Source organism: Heloderma suspectum, chromosome 1 (assembly GCF_057233095.1).
Source record: "Heloderma suspectum isolate Gila_16-S chromosome 1, 16-S_ref, whole genome shotgun sequence".
Classification (NCBI taxonomy): domain Eukaryota; kingdom Metazoa; phylum Chordata; class Lepidosauria; order Squamata; family Helodermatidae; genus Heloderma; species Heloderma suspectum.
Window position 1 is genome coordinate 306,816,810 of NC_139458.1, and position 17,396 is coordinate 306,834,205.

Consider the following 17,396-nt stretch of genomic DNA (forward strand, 5'->3'; position numbering starts at 1 on the left):
CCCTATGTCAGGGTGGAAACTGAGCCCATAGAGCCCCAGAGCAGTTCTGATTCTGAGGAAGAGCAACAACCCATGGGAAAGGAGCTCGCTCATTGCTCACAGGCACAGCGGCAGGGAGAGATTCCTCCTGCCTGCATTCCTGAGATAGTGACCCTGGCAGCGAGAGAGCGGGGGATGGGGCCTTGCTGGACGCTCGGCGCAGACGCAGGGAGTGGCGCAAGATGGAGGGCGCCGAGAGGAAGTGCTCTGCTCGCTTGGTGCTAAAACAACAGTCGCGTCCCTAAGACCCAAGGGTAAGAGGGAGGACCTCTCCATAGCCCATAAGTTCAGAATCTCCCCCCCCCCTTCTCCTTCAAACGGGGACCAACTGCCTTACCTGGAGCTTAGGCTACTCTGCTAACTACCCCAGTGCAGTTCCTGGCTTAGTCGTTGGTGATTAGCATCTGAAAGAGTCATTAAGTTGTAAAAGGAATAAAGCCTTGGAAAGAATCCTTTTCGTCTGTGTTTTGAGTTGGCTATTGGGGGGACTGTAAGAGGCAGCTAGGGCGCTCTTGACACCCTAGCCCATTATAACCCAGAACAAGTTTTTAAGAACAGCCAAAGTAAACCACCAGAGAATTAAGTTAGAGGTATCATCTAACTCTGTAGGTGGAGATAGGAAATGGGTTATTGTCTTCCAGAATCCCCTGGGATGGGGCTTGTGCAGTGTTTGGGTCGAACATTTGAAAAAGCCCTTTTGAGCAACCTGCTGCCACCGCCTCCCTTTTGCCCTTAGGCCAATAAAGTTACCTTGGGAAAGGTAATGGGGTAGTGGCACTGAGTGTTCCCACTGGTGTGCATAGCATCTTTCCCCTGGTCTCTGCACATTGATGGGGGCACCCACTCGTCTCCACCACCTCCCCATTACCTTTCCCAAGGTAACCTTTGGGGAAGGGGAAGTGGGAAGCAGAATCTACAGCCTTGGTAGACAGCTTTTCTTGGGTCCAGGCTTCATACAGCATTAGTCTAAACTTGTAGCAGATAAATCAACAAGAGCACTAAAAAACATCACACACACACCCCAATCTTGCCACTGTAGAAAGCAGATTAGCCAGAAAATTATGTTAAAAGCCTACGGTATAATTGTTTAACTGCCAAGCCAAACAAATTAGTAAATTTCATTCCCTGAGAAAGGAAGCAAGGCCAGCATGGTAGGAAATCAAGACATTAAAGTTACAGATTTAAACACCAATTGAAATAAGGGAAAGGAAATTGTCAGTAGGTCTAATTGTTAAGGGATATCTCACACATTGAACTTTGCCACCTTGTAAGATAATTCATGAGAATGTATTTTAAATCAATTTGATATTTGACCTTATCAAATTCTCAACTTTTGGATATTACCACATTTGGATATTTCAGGAGTCAGGACACTCTCTATGCCTACTATGCCATAAAATGCAGTTACTACAGTTTTCAGTACAAGACAACCAGCCCTCTGTAAGTATGTACAAAACCCAAAGTAATCCTGAATGAAGAATCCTGAACTAGGTTGTTGTTGTTGTTTACATGACTATAAATCCATGGTTTTGGGGAGATGGCCACTTTTTAGTGAGTTCAAATCCCAGAAATACTGCTTCTTGTGAACTGTTAGCATGCTATGCAAGATATTTAACAGGGTCAGTTATTAAGACGTGACAGCCAAGGCAGAGGAAAAACAGCAATTCTGTATTCCTCACATTAGCTCCCTTCAAATTACCCTTTGAACACTGTGGGCCTGATGAATATTCATGTTGCTACCTGAAAGACAGGGCCAATTGAAGTAACAGGAAGATCTCAAAGAGAATAGTGTAAAGCTGGAAAAGGTGCAGAAAATGATCAGGGGTTGGAGCAACTCCCCTATGAGGAAAACTTAGGACATTTGGGGCATTTTAGTTTAGAAAAAAGGTGAGAAAAGGGGAACATGGTAGAGGTGAATAAAACTATGTACAGAGGAAGTGGATGGAGACCCTTTCTTCTTCTTCTCTCATATTTCTAGAACCTGGGGTCATTCAGGGAAGCTGACTGCTTTGGAGGAAGGTTGGAGAAAAATGTAACAAATAATAATAAATATTTATATAACTCCTGTTGCCTGTCCCGGGGGATTATCCCTGTGTCATAACTGACAGTAAACAACTGGGCTGACCACATTTTATTGGAATTTTCCTGAAGATAAATTCCTTGTGGTGAATGCTGCCTTAACATTTCCTATTACAGAATATGTAACATGAAACGTTTTTTAGTCTAAAATCATATCTATAGAGAGAGAATAGATCTTTCCCAGGGATTTTGTTTGTGTGGCACTTAATTGTACTTTTTAGTATTTCCAGAAAAACTCACATAGCCATTTTCTTTAGACAGGATCTAAAAATCTATATGCAAAGTTACCATCATATTCTCTAGTACTGTGGCGGAGACAATAAAAAGATGGTTTTCAAACCTCCTTGGGAATGACAACATAAGAAATGAAAGCAATGTTATCATTTCCCCAGACCGTTATTTCCACTTGACTTTGGAATGACTGTGCTTCAAAATTCCTCTCATATAGCAAACAGATATTCCAATGTTTTGTTGTACTCAACAACTCTTAATTTCACACCTTTGCTTTCTGTGCTGACATGCTATTTAACATTTTCCACTTCTCTGCATCACCCCTCCTGTTTCCCGGTTGTATTAGGAAGGTCTTATATAATTGAAAATGCCATAGGTTTATCCACTAAAAACACAGATAAAATAAATAAGTATCCAGGGACTATTATACATCTTGAATTTTCCTGAAGATAATATATTATGGAGCATGCTCTGTTAACATTTCCCATTACAGAATATGTCATATGAATCATAGAATATTTTACATTCCCTTTATTCTGTAATTGCCTTTTCTTTCTATACTCTCCATATTTAAAAAAAGAAAAATGTATAACATTTTCCCCAAGACCTGGAAAAATAACCCTTTCCCATAAATTAATCTAAATGTGCTGTTTCTGAATTGATTTTCAATAAAGATGAATTTCTTTTGTATCTATGCAGTAACCTTAAAACATATCTTACTTATTTCCAAGCCTTCAGGATTTCTGGCTTTACCCATCTAATCTTAAATAACTATCTAGACACCAGAAATAATATATTACTAGCTTGAAATAAAATGTCCTACTTACACACAGTATTCCCTAATTTTCTATGTAAAAATTGAAATTTTGTATCATAGCTGTTTGCATGACAAATTGTCTTTGCTCGCATTCCTGACCTCCAGAATTTCTCTCCTTTCCCACACCTTTCCACCTGTATGTACTTTAATTACATTTTTACCCAGCTTTTGCAGGCATCGCCCCCTTGAAGTAGCAGACCTCAATATCTGATACAGTTTTTTGTAGCTAATGTTGTCATCTTTGGAATCAGTGCTAAATGACTTGTGGCACTGAACTGATTCCATCCAGCGTTTTGAAGTTTTTAGCTCTGGGTCACATATCGCTAACCACATTCCGTTGGATCAGACATCATTACTGTCACAATGTGCCTTTCACAAAGTTTTTGAACAACTATGGAAGAATTCTTATGGCACCTTATGTGGGGAGGGGGACACTGGCTGTTGCCTTGGCCAGACCTCCATACAGAACCCAAGAACAGACTAGAACGAAGGTGTTCCCCCTCAGGTCTGGACCTAGTCTTGCCTTCTGAGCCAATGAACCTGGGCTCATCGGACGACAGGAGCTTGATGCTAGTCAAGACAGTGGAGCTTGATGCTAGTCACACCAGAATCTACCCACCACATTCTCCCTCTCAGGCCCAAAGAGGGAGCCCATCAAAGCAGAGAGACCCACTTTTCCATGTTACATTTTTGTATATCTAGGTTTGTATTTGAGTATATGCGTATTTCCTAATATGAAAATGGCAGTGACAGGGTGTTTTTGCTTTGGCCAATACAGATGCACCAGCAGAGGGATAATCTTGTCACAGAATGCATGTCAGGCTCAGTGTCAACCCCTTCTCCCCAGCATGATAGGCCAAATTCTGGAGCTGACCAGTATCACTTTTTTTTCCTTACTAGGGAAGTAGGCTTGATGATGTTCAGAAGCAAAGTGATGAGTGTACCTACAGCTGCCCATCATCTTCACTTCCCCAGAATGCCTCTGGGCCTCACCCAGAGGCTAAGATATCCTGGCAATTTCTGCATTACACATAGTTTCCCTACTGTTCCTGATATTTATAATTTCAGTGTCTTTAATTCTCTCTCCCTAGTGCTTAGACTTACAGCCAATTTATTTCTGGAAGTGTCTTTAGGAACTACAGCCTATTTCCAACTAGTTTTTCCACCTTTTAACATAGCTACCATCAGGATGACTGGCTCATGGCCGATTCAAATATGCAAGCACAACACAAGTCATATGTGGGGCTTACTTTTGAGAATAAGAGATAAGCCCCATGTGAAAAACATATAGGCGGCTAAGCTAGCAGCTTTAAAATGTTCAAATAAATCTCCTGATGTGCAGAGAGGCACATCAGGAGATCCATCCTGAAACTCTACTCCTCTCCTCTCCTCTCCTCACTTTCCTTCCTTTTATTTCAAAGTGCCTCTCAAAGATGGATCTGGCACTTCTACTCTTCTGTAGGATTTCTCAAGATAGCCCCCCCCCCCATCTCTAGCAGTCGCAGTTTAACTGAAATGTTCTTTGAAATGTTTCATTGCCCCTTTGTCAGTCTCTGTATAAGACACTGATGACTGGTCATTACTAAGAATGGACCCATTTTTAATATTTTTCTTTAAGCAGGCAACTTAATTCATTCCTTATTTTGTCTGCTCTGAGGCAATTTTATCAGCTGGAATCTGTCAGTTCTCTTCAGTCTTTTTCTTTGAAAATGAGCTCTGCCAATGCAAATTCCTTTTTGGGATATAGTCTGTGGCTATAGATTGTCTTGGTTCATTTTATCTATTAAACTGCTATGATTTCCACCATTATCCTCGCAGAGAATGGAATTATTTCACCATATTACTTGCTATTCATTTTTCTAGACTTCTGATGTACACGCACACAAATCAGCATGCTTGAAAATGACTGGAATAAATTAAGACACAACTTTGTTTTAGAGGCAACTTTGCCTCTAAAACAACCAAGGATAAAACATGGCATAAAGTCAACCATTTATGTGCATCGCAAAGGCTACTGTGAGAACTTACTAATTCTCCACCACAATCACTTGTTTTTGAAGGGGGAGGTATTAATTGACTTTGGAGGACAGGTGAATTCAAAGAAGTTTTGTTCTTTTAAATACGAGGTGACCAAGTGTTTTTCTATAATCTCTCTTTTTTTAGCAATGCTTTTCTGCTACTTCAAGCCATGGGAACAATGCTATGTCATGATATAGTGTCATTCTTGTGCAGCAGGGCGGAGTGGGATGGTTTCCCCCATTGTGGCCAGCAAGGTGGCTGAGCTGCAGCTATGCACTACCCCTTGAAGTGCATAGCTAAACTATGGAATTCACTACCACAAGACGTAGTGATGGCCATCAATTTGGATGGCTTTAAAAGAGGGTTAGATAAATTCCTGGAGAAGAAAGCGATCAATAGCTACTAGTCCTGATGGCTATGTGCTACCTCCAGTACCAGAGGCAGTATGCCTATGTACACCAGTTGCTGGGGAACATGGGCATCATGGTGCTGTTGCACTCTTGTCCTGCTTGTGGGTTTTCTGTGGGCAGCTGGTTGGCCAGTGTATGAACAGAATGCTGGACTGGATAGATCTTGGTCTGATCCAGCATAGCTCTTCTTATGTTCTTAAGTGGTAGCAAGGCATTTTTATTATTAAAAAAAGAAAAGGGAGATGAACCTTCAGCCATTTTATAATTAAAGGTAAGGACAACATTTCTATAAATTTGCCTGGCCCCTGAAGATTGGATTAATCTTCAGAGAGTTCCTCCACCCCACCCAAAAGCAGAGAAAAACTCTAGGCCAAAAACTTCCACCAATTACTAGTTTTAAGCGTCGAAAAGTTTGAGGTTGCTTCCTCTGTGCTTCAGAAGATTATTTCACATAAGATTATTTCACATCTTTCACACATCTTTCTTAAAATACAGTATTTTGTCACAGTACAATGATACTTGCTGTTTTGTCTGGCAGTACCAGAGATCATAATATCAAAGGATAAAGAGCTATTGCAGAGGGAGCTTTTATTGCAATGCCATCTTTGCTTTCTTCCTTGGCTCTAATGCCACCAAAGTAGTGAAAGGGAACTGTTCCATATGCTTAGGTTTCCCTGCATGGAAAAGCGCATACAAGCACCAGTTCTTTCCCACTGCGTCACTGTGAAGTGAGGCTGTTGGTTCCAAGGAAAAAGGGATAATTGCCAGTGAGGGTGGGTGATGTAAGCAACCTTAGATAGAAGGCTATAGTTGTTGCTGCAAACTTCCCTGTTGCTGGCAGTGTAGTTGAGTGTCAGGGAAACTTAGATCTAAACCACACATTGACAGAAGTGAACTTCCACTATCTTAAATCATTTACTTCATTAAAATATTTAAAACCTATTTTGCACTGGAATGTAATAACTTTTTCTTGGAATGTCACTGAATGCAAACTTTCTGCATTATTTAATGCAAAGCGTTACAGGTGACTCCACACTCTATGCATTTAAGAACAACCAAGTCAAGCTCATGTTTTCACAGTGCAGGTAACTTTTGTGCTCATAACTTCCATCTTAGACAAATGGAGGCCCTTTGTTTCTTGCACTCATTAAGCCAAGCCAGTCCTGTGGAAATTGTGTTTTGCATGGGTCTTTTGTCTGTTCTTTGCAATAGCTTCTTTTATATTATTCTTTGTGAACTTCAGCTGAGTTGAGAGTTTCACCCTTTGTGGGGAAAATCCAAAAAATCTATTCTCTCCCTTCCCTTCCCTTCCCCAACCCCCACAAGAAGGCAGGGGGAAAATTTAATAGACAATCTGCACCTGCACAAGCAAGATGCAATCATTTTTCCTTAATGCAATAGAGGCATTAATAATCTGAATGAGGACACACAAGCAGTGTGCAAAATCTGTGGAAATAACACACACACTGGTGACAGGCTACAGTGCTGTAGCATTCAGGTAATAATTAGCTGTTATGTTAGATCATGCTAGAATGGTGAAGGATAGAAAAATACAATTAATATATATTTAACATTTACAGGTGTTATTTACAGCATAACTGAAAGGTTGCAATTACCATAAGCAACTAAACAGTATTAGAAATCTTTCAAATCCTGTTATGATAAATCTGCATGATATGGTTTTGAATAGGAAGCAAAACAGTTTCATCCATTTAGAAGCCCACATTTTATCCACGGGTGCAGTGTGATTGGATGAGCAGCTTTTCATATCAATTCATAAGACGGTGGAAAACTACTGTGTATATATTTGCCTAGGTGGCCTCTCTTTTCTCATAGATGAACAAGAAAATATATAAGACTGAAACTATATTGGGGTGTGTGTGTCAAGTTTTAACTACATAAACAGAATCAACTTATTTTATCCTTTCAGTGCCTGGAAAGATAATAACATTTTAATAGACAGATTCCAAAATGGCTACGAACAAAGCACAAACTGCATTTTCATGTATAAAACCCAGGAAAAATATTGAAACTTTTTAAGAATATGAACATTGAATATTTCCTTACATAAACACCACTTGGTTATCATTATCATTACATAGCAAATAAAATGGAGGCCAGCTAAATGGTTGTAATTCATACATATCACTAAGTATAAACAGTCAAAATACTTGTTGGTTTATTGTATCATCACCTTGTGAAAATATTGATGTTTACATTTGTTCCTACATTTTAAGCACATAATAAACCCCCAGTGTCCATAAAATTCAGCTTCGCAGGACTGGCAGAACAACTAACCACTGCTGTACCCCAGTAAAACCCAGTGAGGGTACTTAATTCATCTTTTTAAACAATAAAATAAATCACTGGATGAGAATACTATCGCCAGTCACCTAAACTGGCTTTTGCTTTGAAAACAGAACATCTGAATTATATTGAATTGTATTGAATTGAATGTTTGGGCCTCCATAATCCTACTTTCACCAATAAAAGCATTTCCTTTTCTGTTAATTGTTGTCATAGTTCACTATCCCTGGGATGGAGAGCTACATGTCACTTTTATTTATCCCCCAAAGTATCTTCTGGAATTTCTTCTGCCATTTTTTCCTATGGAACTAATGCAATATCGTTAACATGGTTAATCTTCTCGTACATCAACATGATGTACATCTTTGACATCATTCATTTACAATTATTTATACAGAAAATTAAATGTTGCTTTTCATATGAAGAATTGTTTGTGTCTACCAGTGCACAAAACCTAAAATGCAAGATTAAAACAGATTCAGTAGATGGATTTGTTTGTTCAAACTAAAACACACACCACCCAATGCATATCCAAAAGGACATTTACATGTGACTGTGTAACTTCTTTAATATAAAAAGGTTGCTTAAAAAAATAGTGAAACCTGATAAACTTTTATTTTAAAGAGTACACTGCATCAACATATGCTGCCTTTAAAAAAAAAAAAACACGAATCTAAGAAACACAGGACAACTAAGCTAAATGGAATAAAGCAATAAATCTTAATTGGTCAATTAAAGGGAACACCACACTCTTCGAAACAACACTTGTAAAAAAAAAAGGACAGCTTTGTCATGGCTTCACAGTTCCAGATTGGTAGTATAAAACATTAGATTTGAAAGGTGCCTATCAAACAAGGTGGCTTTCACTGATTCCACACTTTTGTTATCTAACCCTTGGGATTAAATCTGTTTTCAAATTCCACAAAGCAATGTTCAACTTATCAAGTACGAAACAAATCTGAGTCCATGATGTGGCATTCCAAAAAAAATGCACTTAAGTATTTACAGGATGTTTACAATAACTTTTTTGCAAAAGTTCTTAATCCACACATGGTCTTGTAGAACTGTAAACATGCTATTCCCTTGGTCTCTAGTGACAGGTTATGGTCGTGGTCTTTTAGGAGGAGGTGGTGGCATGAGTTCAGTGTCAGGATCCAGGTGATGTTTACGTGTCTGTCCTGGAGCTGTTGCAATACACTTGTCTATGAATTCAAAGAGGATCTCCTTTGTCACTGGATGTCGTATGCTATTGCATACAGCTGTGAAGAAAAATAACACATGTTAACAATTATCTGATAGATTCAAGTCAACCTTTCCTAATGTGAACTGCTGCTGGACAATTTAGAACATATCCCTACTACAGAACTAAGACAGCATTCCTAAGTGGGGCTGGGGAAGGAGAGCAATGAGGTGGATCTACCGCCTCATCCACAGCCCTGCCAGTGTGCACTGGCTAAAGTGGGTGGAGTCCTGTACTAGTCACCTCATAGAATCATAGGGTTGGAAGGGGCCTACAAGACCATCAAGTCCAACCCCCTGCTCAATGCAGGAAGCCTGATTCCCAGGCAGTCTCACATCCAAGTACTAACCAGGGCTGACCCTGCTTAGCTTTCAAGATCAGACAAGATCTGGCGCATCCAGCCCTTTGCACCTCCTTCCTGTTTGTTTTCCTCCTGCAATGAGAAGGAATTTTCTACATCAGCTCCAGGCTGGCATAGGTGAGGGGTCCAGATTGGGCATCTCTCAGGAGAAAAGAGCGGGCTTTGGATCAAATGAATGTAAAGCTGCCCCATGTACTGGGAACCTACCAGAAGATGCATTGTACTTCAAGGAGTCAGGTGTGACCTGTCACGGCTTCCCTTCATGCCTTTACTTCCAAGGAAAAAAGCTTGGACACAGCAGCTCCTAGAAGCTGCCAAACTATAGGGCTACTTGCTATGAGCAACCATGGGAATGTCCCTTTAAGCAGAGACTGCTAGGACCCGGTGGTGATGCTGCATTTCCCACAAGTGTAGGCAATCAGCACAGGTGGGATGGATTAAGCCTACAGGACAGACTGTGTGCAAGGCCCTGCTCATGGACTATGAAAGACAGCTGGAGAAATAGGAAGAGAGGTTGCCAGCGGGTGCCTGGTGTGAGAGTCCACTACCAAAAGCTGCTGGCTTCACTGCTGCCTCTCTCCTTCTTGCCTCTGGGATTCCAGACCACTGAAGCCAGAGAGGTGCTGTGACTACAACCTGGAAAGAGACCCAGTCCACTAAGGGAAAGAAAGTATCATGCCTTTGCCCAGGGGACACACCATAATTTGGGACCAGTTGAATGATTTGCTGGTGTTCATATATGCCATGGATAAAACCCAGTGGGTCTATTTTGTAATATTTATGTTGGCCAATAAAGCCTTAGGACAGCTGCCTGCCTTGATCTGCCTTATGTTGGGTAAAATCAAGAACCAAATCACGTTGGCAATATGCCCGAGAAATGACCTGTTTGGGGGCGTTGCACTTGCTATCCCTGGCAGGAGCTTTGGTGAAACCCTCCTAGCAGCGGAGCTCCTCTCTGTTGGTGGAGACGGACAAGAGTGGTACCTCTGCAAAAGCCTAACCCCCTCCAGCAGTCAGTATGGGACTGTAAGCCAGTGTGACTCTCATTGTTTTCCCAATGGATTCTGTAAACTATTTAAGTTATATGAGTTTTAATCTCTGAAATAAGTACTCAGCACCACATTTGTAGTATTGGAAGTAGCCTAAAAACTGTGTTGATCGAAATATTTCATGCTGAACACACATGACACAACAGAATCATTTTACGGTAGCTTTCCCTAAGCTGGTGCCCTCCAGTTGTGTTGGATTATAATTCCCATCATTCCCAGCCAGTGGCCACACTGGCTGGGCATGATGAGAATTTTAGTCCAAGACATCAGAATGTCACCAGCTTGGGGAAGGCTGTATTAGGGAATAGACTACACTCCCTTACTTACACAGGAATGATTACTACACATATCACAATCTTGGGCATCCAAATTCCAGCAGAAGAATTCATGTAAGGAGGCAAATAATACAGTACTGCTCTCAAGAGAGAGACTCAGTCCAGCAGTTCCATGCAATTGCCACATACAGAGGCTTCTTCCTTTGCTTTACTAGAGGAGCAGTTCTCCACTTTAACATACCTATTTTTTTCTAGATTTGGCTCTTCAATATGATCTCCTTTGGTAAATTATAAACCAGGGAGGGGGGAATGAGACAGTGATTTAAGGCTGAGTTTCCCAAGTATGTTAAGACATGTAAGCCAAAAGATTATTGGAAGGCAACAAAGTGTTATAAGAGAGATAATTTCCTGAAGGAAGGACACATTTAATTACATCCTGATAGTCGTTAAAAAGACGAAACAAAACACGGTTATTGATTAAATGATCTAATGTAAAACAGTGGTCAAGTGTTGAGTGACCTGCAAGGAAACCAGTTTATTCTTCACAGTGCTTACAGTAACCCAAAAAGAAGATGCAATCAAATATTTTTTTTCATCAGTCAAGATATCAAGCTACTGAGCCACAAAAGTATCAGCTACAAAAATATTTTTGGCCTACGCTTACTACTTTCATAGCATTATTATTCTGAAAAGAAGCTATCAATTGTAACCTTTATAACATCCAAGATGTTTGGTATCATAAAGCTTGAAAATAATTTCTGCTGTATGTATTGAAATATTTGCAGCTTTGGGAAAAATGGAATAAAAACTATAGATCTGTTCTACCCACCTCAAATTGTGCAGAATCCATCTGCAATATGAAAACAGTACTGTATATACCTGCCCTGCCCTCTGGACTATCCCACATCCGCCCATTGTACACAACATGTGTAAGCCTGATTCATGTAAATCTGTATCATGGATTTGGGAGAGGGGGGGAGTAAGGATCACATGTTTTGACCACAATTCCCTCAAATCCCTTTAATTTTTGTGAACCGCCCAGACAGCTTTGGCTATTGGGCGGTATAGAAATAAATAAATAAATAAATAAATCTAACCTCAGTCACATTTATTGATAAATTCTTTTCAATGCAGATTTAATTAAGTTGTGATCCTTTTTCTCACTACAGAAATGGTCTGTCTCCTGATGCTAAATTAGCATAGCAAGGAACAGTATTGGGTTAAATCTAACATCATGCAAACAGACCTCCGCTTGTGCAATGGGATTTCCTCTGGCTGTCCTCCCACTTGAGGCCCCCATGTGCACCCCTCAAATCTGCTCTGGAGGGTCCCCCAACCCTCTGGAGCAGATAAGGTGGGGCGTAGGGAGTTCAGGGGAGGGGAAATCTGTTCCGTTAGCAGTTCCCATTCTGCTGGCAGATGGCCAGTATTAGACCCAACTCTATTAAAGCTTATACCACAAGGAAATTGTTAGTCTATTTGATGTCCCAAGACACTCTGTTAATTTTTATGACAAACGAACAAGGCTACTCCTCTGGATTTTTAAAAACTAGTTCAACAGTAACTGAAGTGTGCAGACCTAAAATACACTACAGAAGAGTTAATACATTTGCCATCTCATGTGCCTATTCATCTATTCAACACTGACAGCAATAGTTAAAAACACCAATATCATAGAAACTTGCATTAATTGTTAAATTCTTGCCTTGTGAAGGAAAGCCGCTACCTTGCATTTTTCATAATGTCCTTTTTATTATTTGAAGAAGAATTAGAATGTGTCACAATCCCATTAACAGATATACTTTTTTCCACATAGCTTTCAGTTGTTTTATTCCCCATTGTTTGCATACTATTTTAGGGTCTGGAAATTATAATTTCTCCTCCTAATTTTGTCTTCTTCCATCTGGTGAACAATGATTGCACCACGTTGAATAGAGCTGAAATTATCAGAGATTTTTGTTCCACACGTTCAACTTATATAGCACATTCATGTGCCAAGCTACCTTTTCTCTGTACATAAGAAAGTAACCTGATGTTGCGAATGCTTCTTGTCAGTCTAATATAGACAAAAAGAGATTTATTTTAAAACATTCACAAATCAAACTCATGTTCTGAACTCAAATTTTAGCTGATGCCATTAGATTCAAATAAATTGCCATAGGTCCTGGGGAAAGAAAAGGTCTATACTCAAGTTCTCCAAAGTATAAAAATGAAATATGAATATACTGCACCAATTATTGTACTCACCCAGGGCAGTGCTGTAAGCATTTGGAAAGCTTTTGTCTATCCTTTGTCTCATGAAGACCCAGCTGTTGTTCTCAAACTTGCATTCTATAATCTTATTGTCATATTGTTTCAGGTCTTTTGTTACCTGTGTTTTAAAAGGCAATCAAAAGTCAAACATTTCCTTCTTAAGTCAGGATCCTCAAGCTACCAATACAAAGTTACCATACCTATGAAAATTTGCTCTCATAAGCATACAATATTATGCATGTGCACCTCCTTCCCCAAAGATGCAGGAAACTTGGCAAGATTAGGAGGTAGCTAAGTAGCTTCTGCTAGCAAATACACGTATAGCTAAAAACAAGAATCCACATTCTTCTTTTTTTAAAAGAAAGGAAATGCTCAAATAATGGAAACAGGTAGGATAATGGCTGGGAAGTGAGTCAGGATAATGGCAAAGAATTTCTGTCCAAATTGAAAGATGGCTTAGGGAGCAATCCAAAGGCCACTAAACACTATCTAGAGGACCATAGGCTTTTTTGGTTTCTGGGAACCAAGGTCGGAGCCAGAACACTCAAGAATAAGGGCGCAATCCTATGGAGATAGTCGGCGGCCTCCAAAGTTGGAGGCTGCCGAGTATCCAATGCAGGGTGGCCCCCTCATAGGTGGCACGATTCTCTCTGCCCCAGCGTCTCCATGCTCGGAAATGGAGTGCAGAGACAGGAAAAAAAGGGGGGTCCTGGGGGAGGAGACCACAGGAGCTGCATTACGCAACTTCCTATGCATCGCACAGCCTCCACCCTCCCCCTCCCTGAAGCTGTGGCTAGACATGCAGGGCGGCCGAAGCACAGAGGGAAGGATCGCCTCTGTACTCCAGCCACCTTGCACTCGATACTCAGCAGCCTCCGACTTCAGAGGCTGCCAACTATCTCAATAGGACTGTGACCTTGTTCTTTAATAATGTATAAGCTTTAGTGTGTGTGTTTTCCACACAGAGAAGTGGAATACTAAACAGATTACAGGAAGCTGTACAGATTGAACTACCTGCTCATGTGAATAGTAAGTAGTGCCAGTCTTACCTTTCAATAATGGGAATGGATGAAGCTGCCAAATAAATTGGTCACTGCATCACAAGTCACTATGACTGGGTTCGCACAACATGACAACCCATTGTGGGTAACAAGCCACGGTGGGTTGTTGCATTGTCCAAACCTGGACCGCAGAGCAGCTTGGTCACCAATTTTAAGCCCACTCAGAAGCAAGCAGAACAAGCCTCTGTATGTCTGCTCAGCAGTAAGCAAGGCTGAATCACTCAGCAACATTTTCAAATAGCATCCCAAATACCAAGCCTCTGCACGTCTTCTTAGAAGTATCCAGGACAAATGTCAGAAGCAAGCAGGACTGAATCACTGAGCAGCTTCTTCCCCAGCCCACATCCCCTCTCCTGGCAGGGAAACCCTTTTCTCTGTGGAACAAGGAGGAAGGGAGCCTTTTTCAGTGTTCAGCAGAGCTGGAGGTTCCCCATGCCTGACCTAGGGTCATTTGGTATCAAATGTTTGAATACCCTCTAGGCTTTGATTTAAAAAAACAACAACATTCATATTTTCTTGCCACCCATAGGGAAATACCTTTCAAAATTATATTTCCTGTTAGATTCCTGATTCATATAATTGCATGAGCCCATTGTTTGTTTTAGACCCTTTACCCTGTGCATCCTATTATTCACTGCAAAATGTCTGATTACCTATGTAACTCCAGTTGTTGAGAACAAGGCCCATGCTGTGATTGTGTTCATCGCCATTTGAGAGTCTAAGAAATGAATAGCCTATTCCAGTACTGAGGCTGTATTTTAGAATTATTTTTTTCTTACTAACAAACAAAACTGGCTATTTAATTTTCACTAGCATCAGTTTTCATCCATATTACACAAGTAACTATAGAGGATTTTACTGCTGAAAATGTAGGGAACTGATCTATTCTTTAGAGGTGTTATAGATGTCCAGATCCAGGGTAGACTGATTTAAATCGGGGGGACAGGACGGGACATGTAACCATGATTTAAATCACCAAGAGTAAACCCTGATTTAAATTACTGATTTAAATTAAATTTGCCACAGATAATTCTTTACATATTTCTTAAACAATGGTGCAAACTGGATCAATAAAACATATTAACAACTCAAAACAGCATTTTACAGTATCAAGGAGGTTATGAAGCACTCCTGGTGGTTCCACATAGACCAGTCATCTGTTTGGAGTCCACTTCAGTTTACTGGCGCACTCTCTATGGAACTCCTGCCTGTTGATGTCAGACAGGCATGTTGGTTTGTTTTCAATGCCTGCTGAAGACATTTTTTATTTAAACCAGCCTTCCCTGACTGACCAGCCACTGTTTTATTGGCATAATTTGATTTTAATTCTGTATTTCTATTCTTTTTTCTTCCTTTATGTTCTTCACCGCTTGGGAATTGTATTGGATACAGAGCAGTATATAAATCTTGTAAGTAAGTAAGTAAGTAAGTAAGTAAGTAAATAAATAAATAAATAAGGGAGCAATGCTATGGCAATAGGTGGCCGCCTCTGAATTCAGAGGCGATCGCCTATCCAATTTCCCGGCAGGAGGAGGGCAGAGGGGATCCTCTCCTCCACGCTCCAGCCGCCCTGCATTTGCAGCTAGATGGCTGATTTTGGCTGTCTAGCTGTGGGAGGTCGGAGTGCGAGGTTGGGAGGCTCGACGACACATAGGAAATGTCATACCAGCAGTTCCGCATTCCCTGCCCCTCCCTGCCCCCCAGGAATGTCCCCGTTTGCCCCTCTCCACACTGCTCTTATGAGCATGGAGCCCAGGGATGACCTGCGCTTACTACAAGGTGGCGGGGGCAGGGGCACAGAGGTGGCACAGGCTCCGAGGTCAGTTCCTGGAACCTGACCAATCCTATGGCCATCTAGCCGCTGTCTAGCAGCCATAGGATTGTGCCCTAAATAAATCTCACACACAAACTAACAATATAGCACTTTTTCTTTCCAGTCGACTCCACTGTTCATTTCTACTCTGCCTCAGATCTTCCGTTCCTATATTCCAAAAAGAAATGTCTGAAATCCTTATTACTGTAATATTTTGTCAACTCGAAAGCCACAAAGTACTGTGCAAGTTCTCAAGAACTTTTGAATTCCCCTCAACTCTTCATCAGGCAAGATGGTAAATGAAGCAAAGTTGGGGAGGGGGAGGAAAAAAGTGGCTGATGTTCAAGCTGCATTTGGTTACAGTCTTAAGATGGAAAGAGGGAGGAGGTTGCAGACATTCAAATTAGGCTCTACCAAGTACAGAGATGGTTTCAGGATGTACATGGGACCCTACCAAGGGTATTTGGGAAGAACAAACAAACAGTGAATGATCCCCCCTTTTTTTAATATAAAATCTAGCTGTTACCCCAAAACCATCTCTATCCTTAGGTGAAACACACAGGTTCCTTGGTAGGTAGAAACAGAAGTAGAGAAAAACTAGACAGTTTTTATATTAACATCTTGCCTGACGAAGAGTTCTGGAGAACATGAAAGCTTGTAGAGGACTCTGTGACCTTTGAGTTGGCCCAATAAAGGTATTATGGTGATACAGACTGGAATCTTTCTTCTGGAATTTTTGCTTTGACTAAGAGAGCTACTTTTGCTTTTTTTCTGTCCTATATGGTGTCTGTCTTAACTAATTCCTCTCCCTTGCTTGGCCCAGCTCCACCACCACATAGGTACAGGACAACAACAATCCTATCCAGTCTGTGTCTGCCCACATGTGACTTTAGTCAGAGAAAGAGAAACTGAAAACCCAGTCCCTTTGAGAAATGAGAGCTGGGAAGAACTATTTACATGAGATGGAAAAACTGAAACAAAAACTCATGTGCGATTGGTGGGTAACTTCATTTTTATGAGTCTGTAAGTATAGGTTTTGCATGCAGGAAGCGGAGAGTTCACCCCTCCCCAGCTGCAGTCTCCCTTGAAAATTGCCCCCTGCATGGCAATTAGTCTGAGGGGGAAAAAAACTTCCACTGGCACCAGTGGATGCTCAAGTCTCTGTGGAATAGATCTGGTGCCCTGAGAAATATTCAGGGATGGGGCCCCATGTGCCCAGGCCTACCAACACCCCTGCTTGAATGCGTGAGGAAGTTTGTCTAGATAGAAGCCACCTTCATGCATTACTCAAGTGAAGGCGAGCTAGGGATGGGCAAACAAGCAAGACAGTCACAAAGAGGACGGCCGGAATCTCTTCTCAATCATCCCAAAGTGCAGGACACAGAATAATGGGCTCAAGTTACAGGAAGCCAGATTCCAGTTGAACATCAGGAAAAACTTCC

At 41.0% G+C, this 17,396-nt stretch overlaps 1 protein-coding gene across 3 annotated transcripts in view; it reads right to left on the minus strand.

Moving 5' to 3' along the window:
• Positions 1–992: 992 nt before the first annotated feature.
• RNGTT (RNA guanylyltransferase and 5'-phosphatase) overlaps positions 993–17,396 on the minus strand; it is a 199,447-nt gene continuing 183,043 nt past the window's right edge. For 2 of the 3 annotated variants that reach the window (XR_014786623.1, XM_084827108.1), the window contains 2 exons: positions 13,075–13,198; positions 995–9,161 (listed from right to left, as the gene is read on the minus strand). Coding sequence is in view for 2 of the 3 variants with exons in the window: in XM_084827108.1 (XP_084683234.1) it covers positions 9,004–9,161; positions 13,075–13,198 (282 nt within the window). In the remaining variant the exon portion in view is untranslated. Of the gene's footprint in view, positions 9,162–13,074; positions 13,199–17,396 lie in introns of all 3 variants that reach the window. The other variant, XM_084827109.1, reaches the window with a different exon arrangement.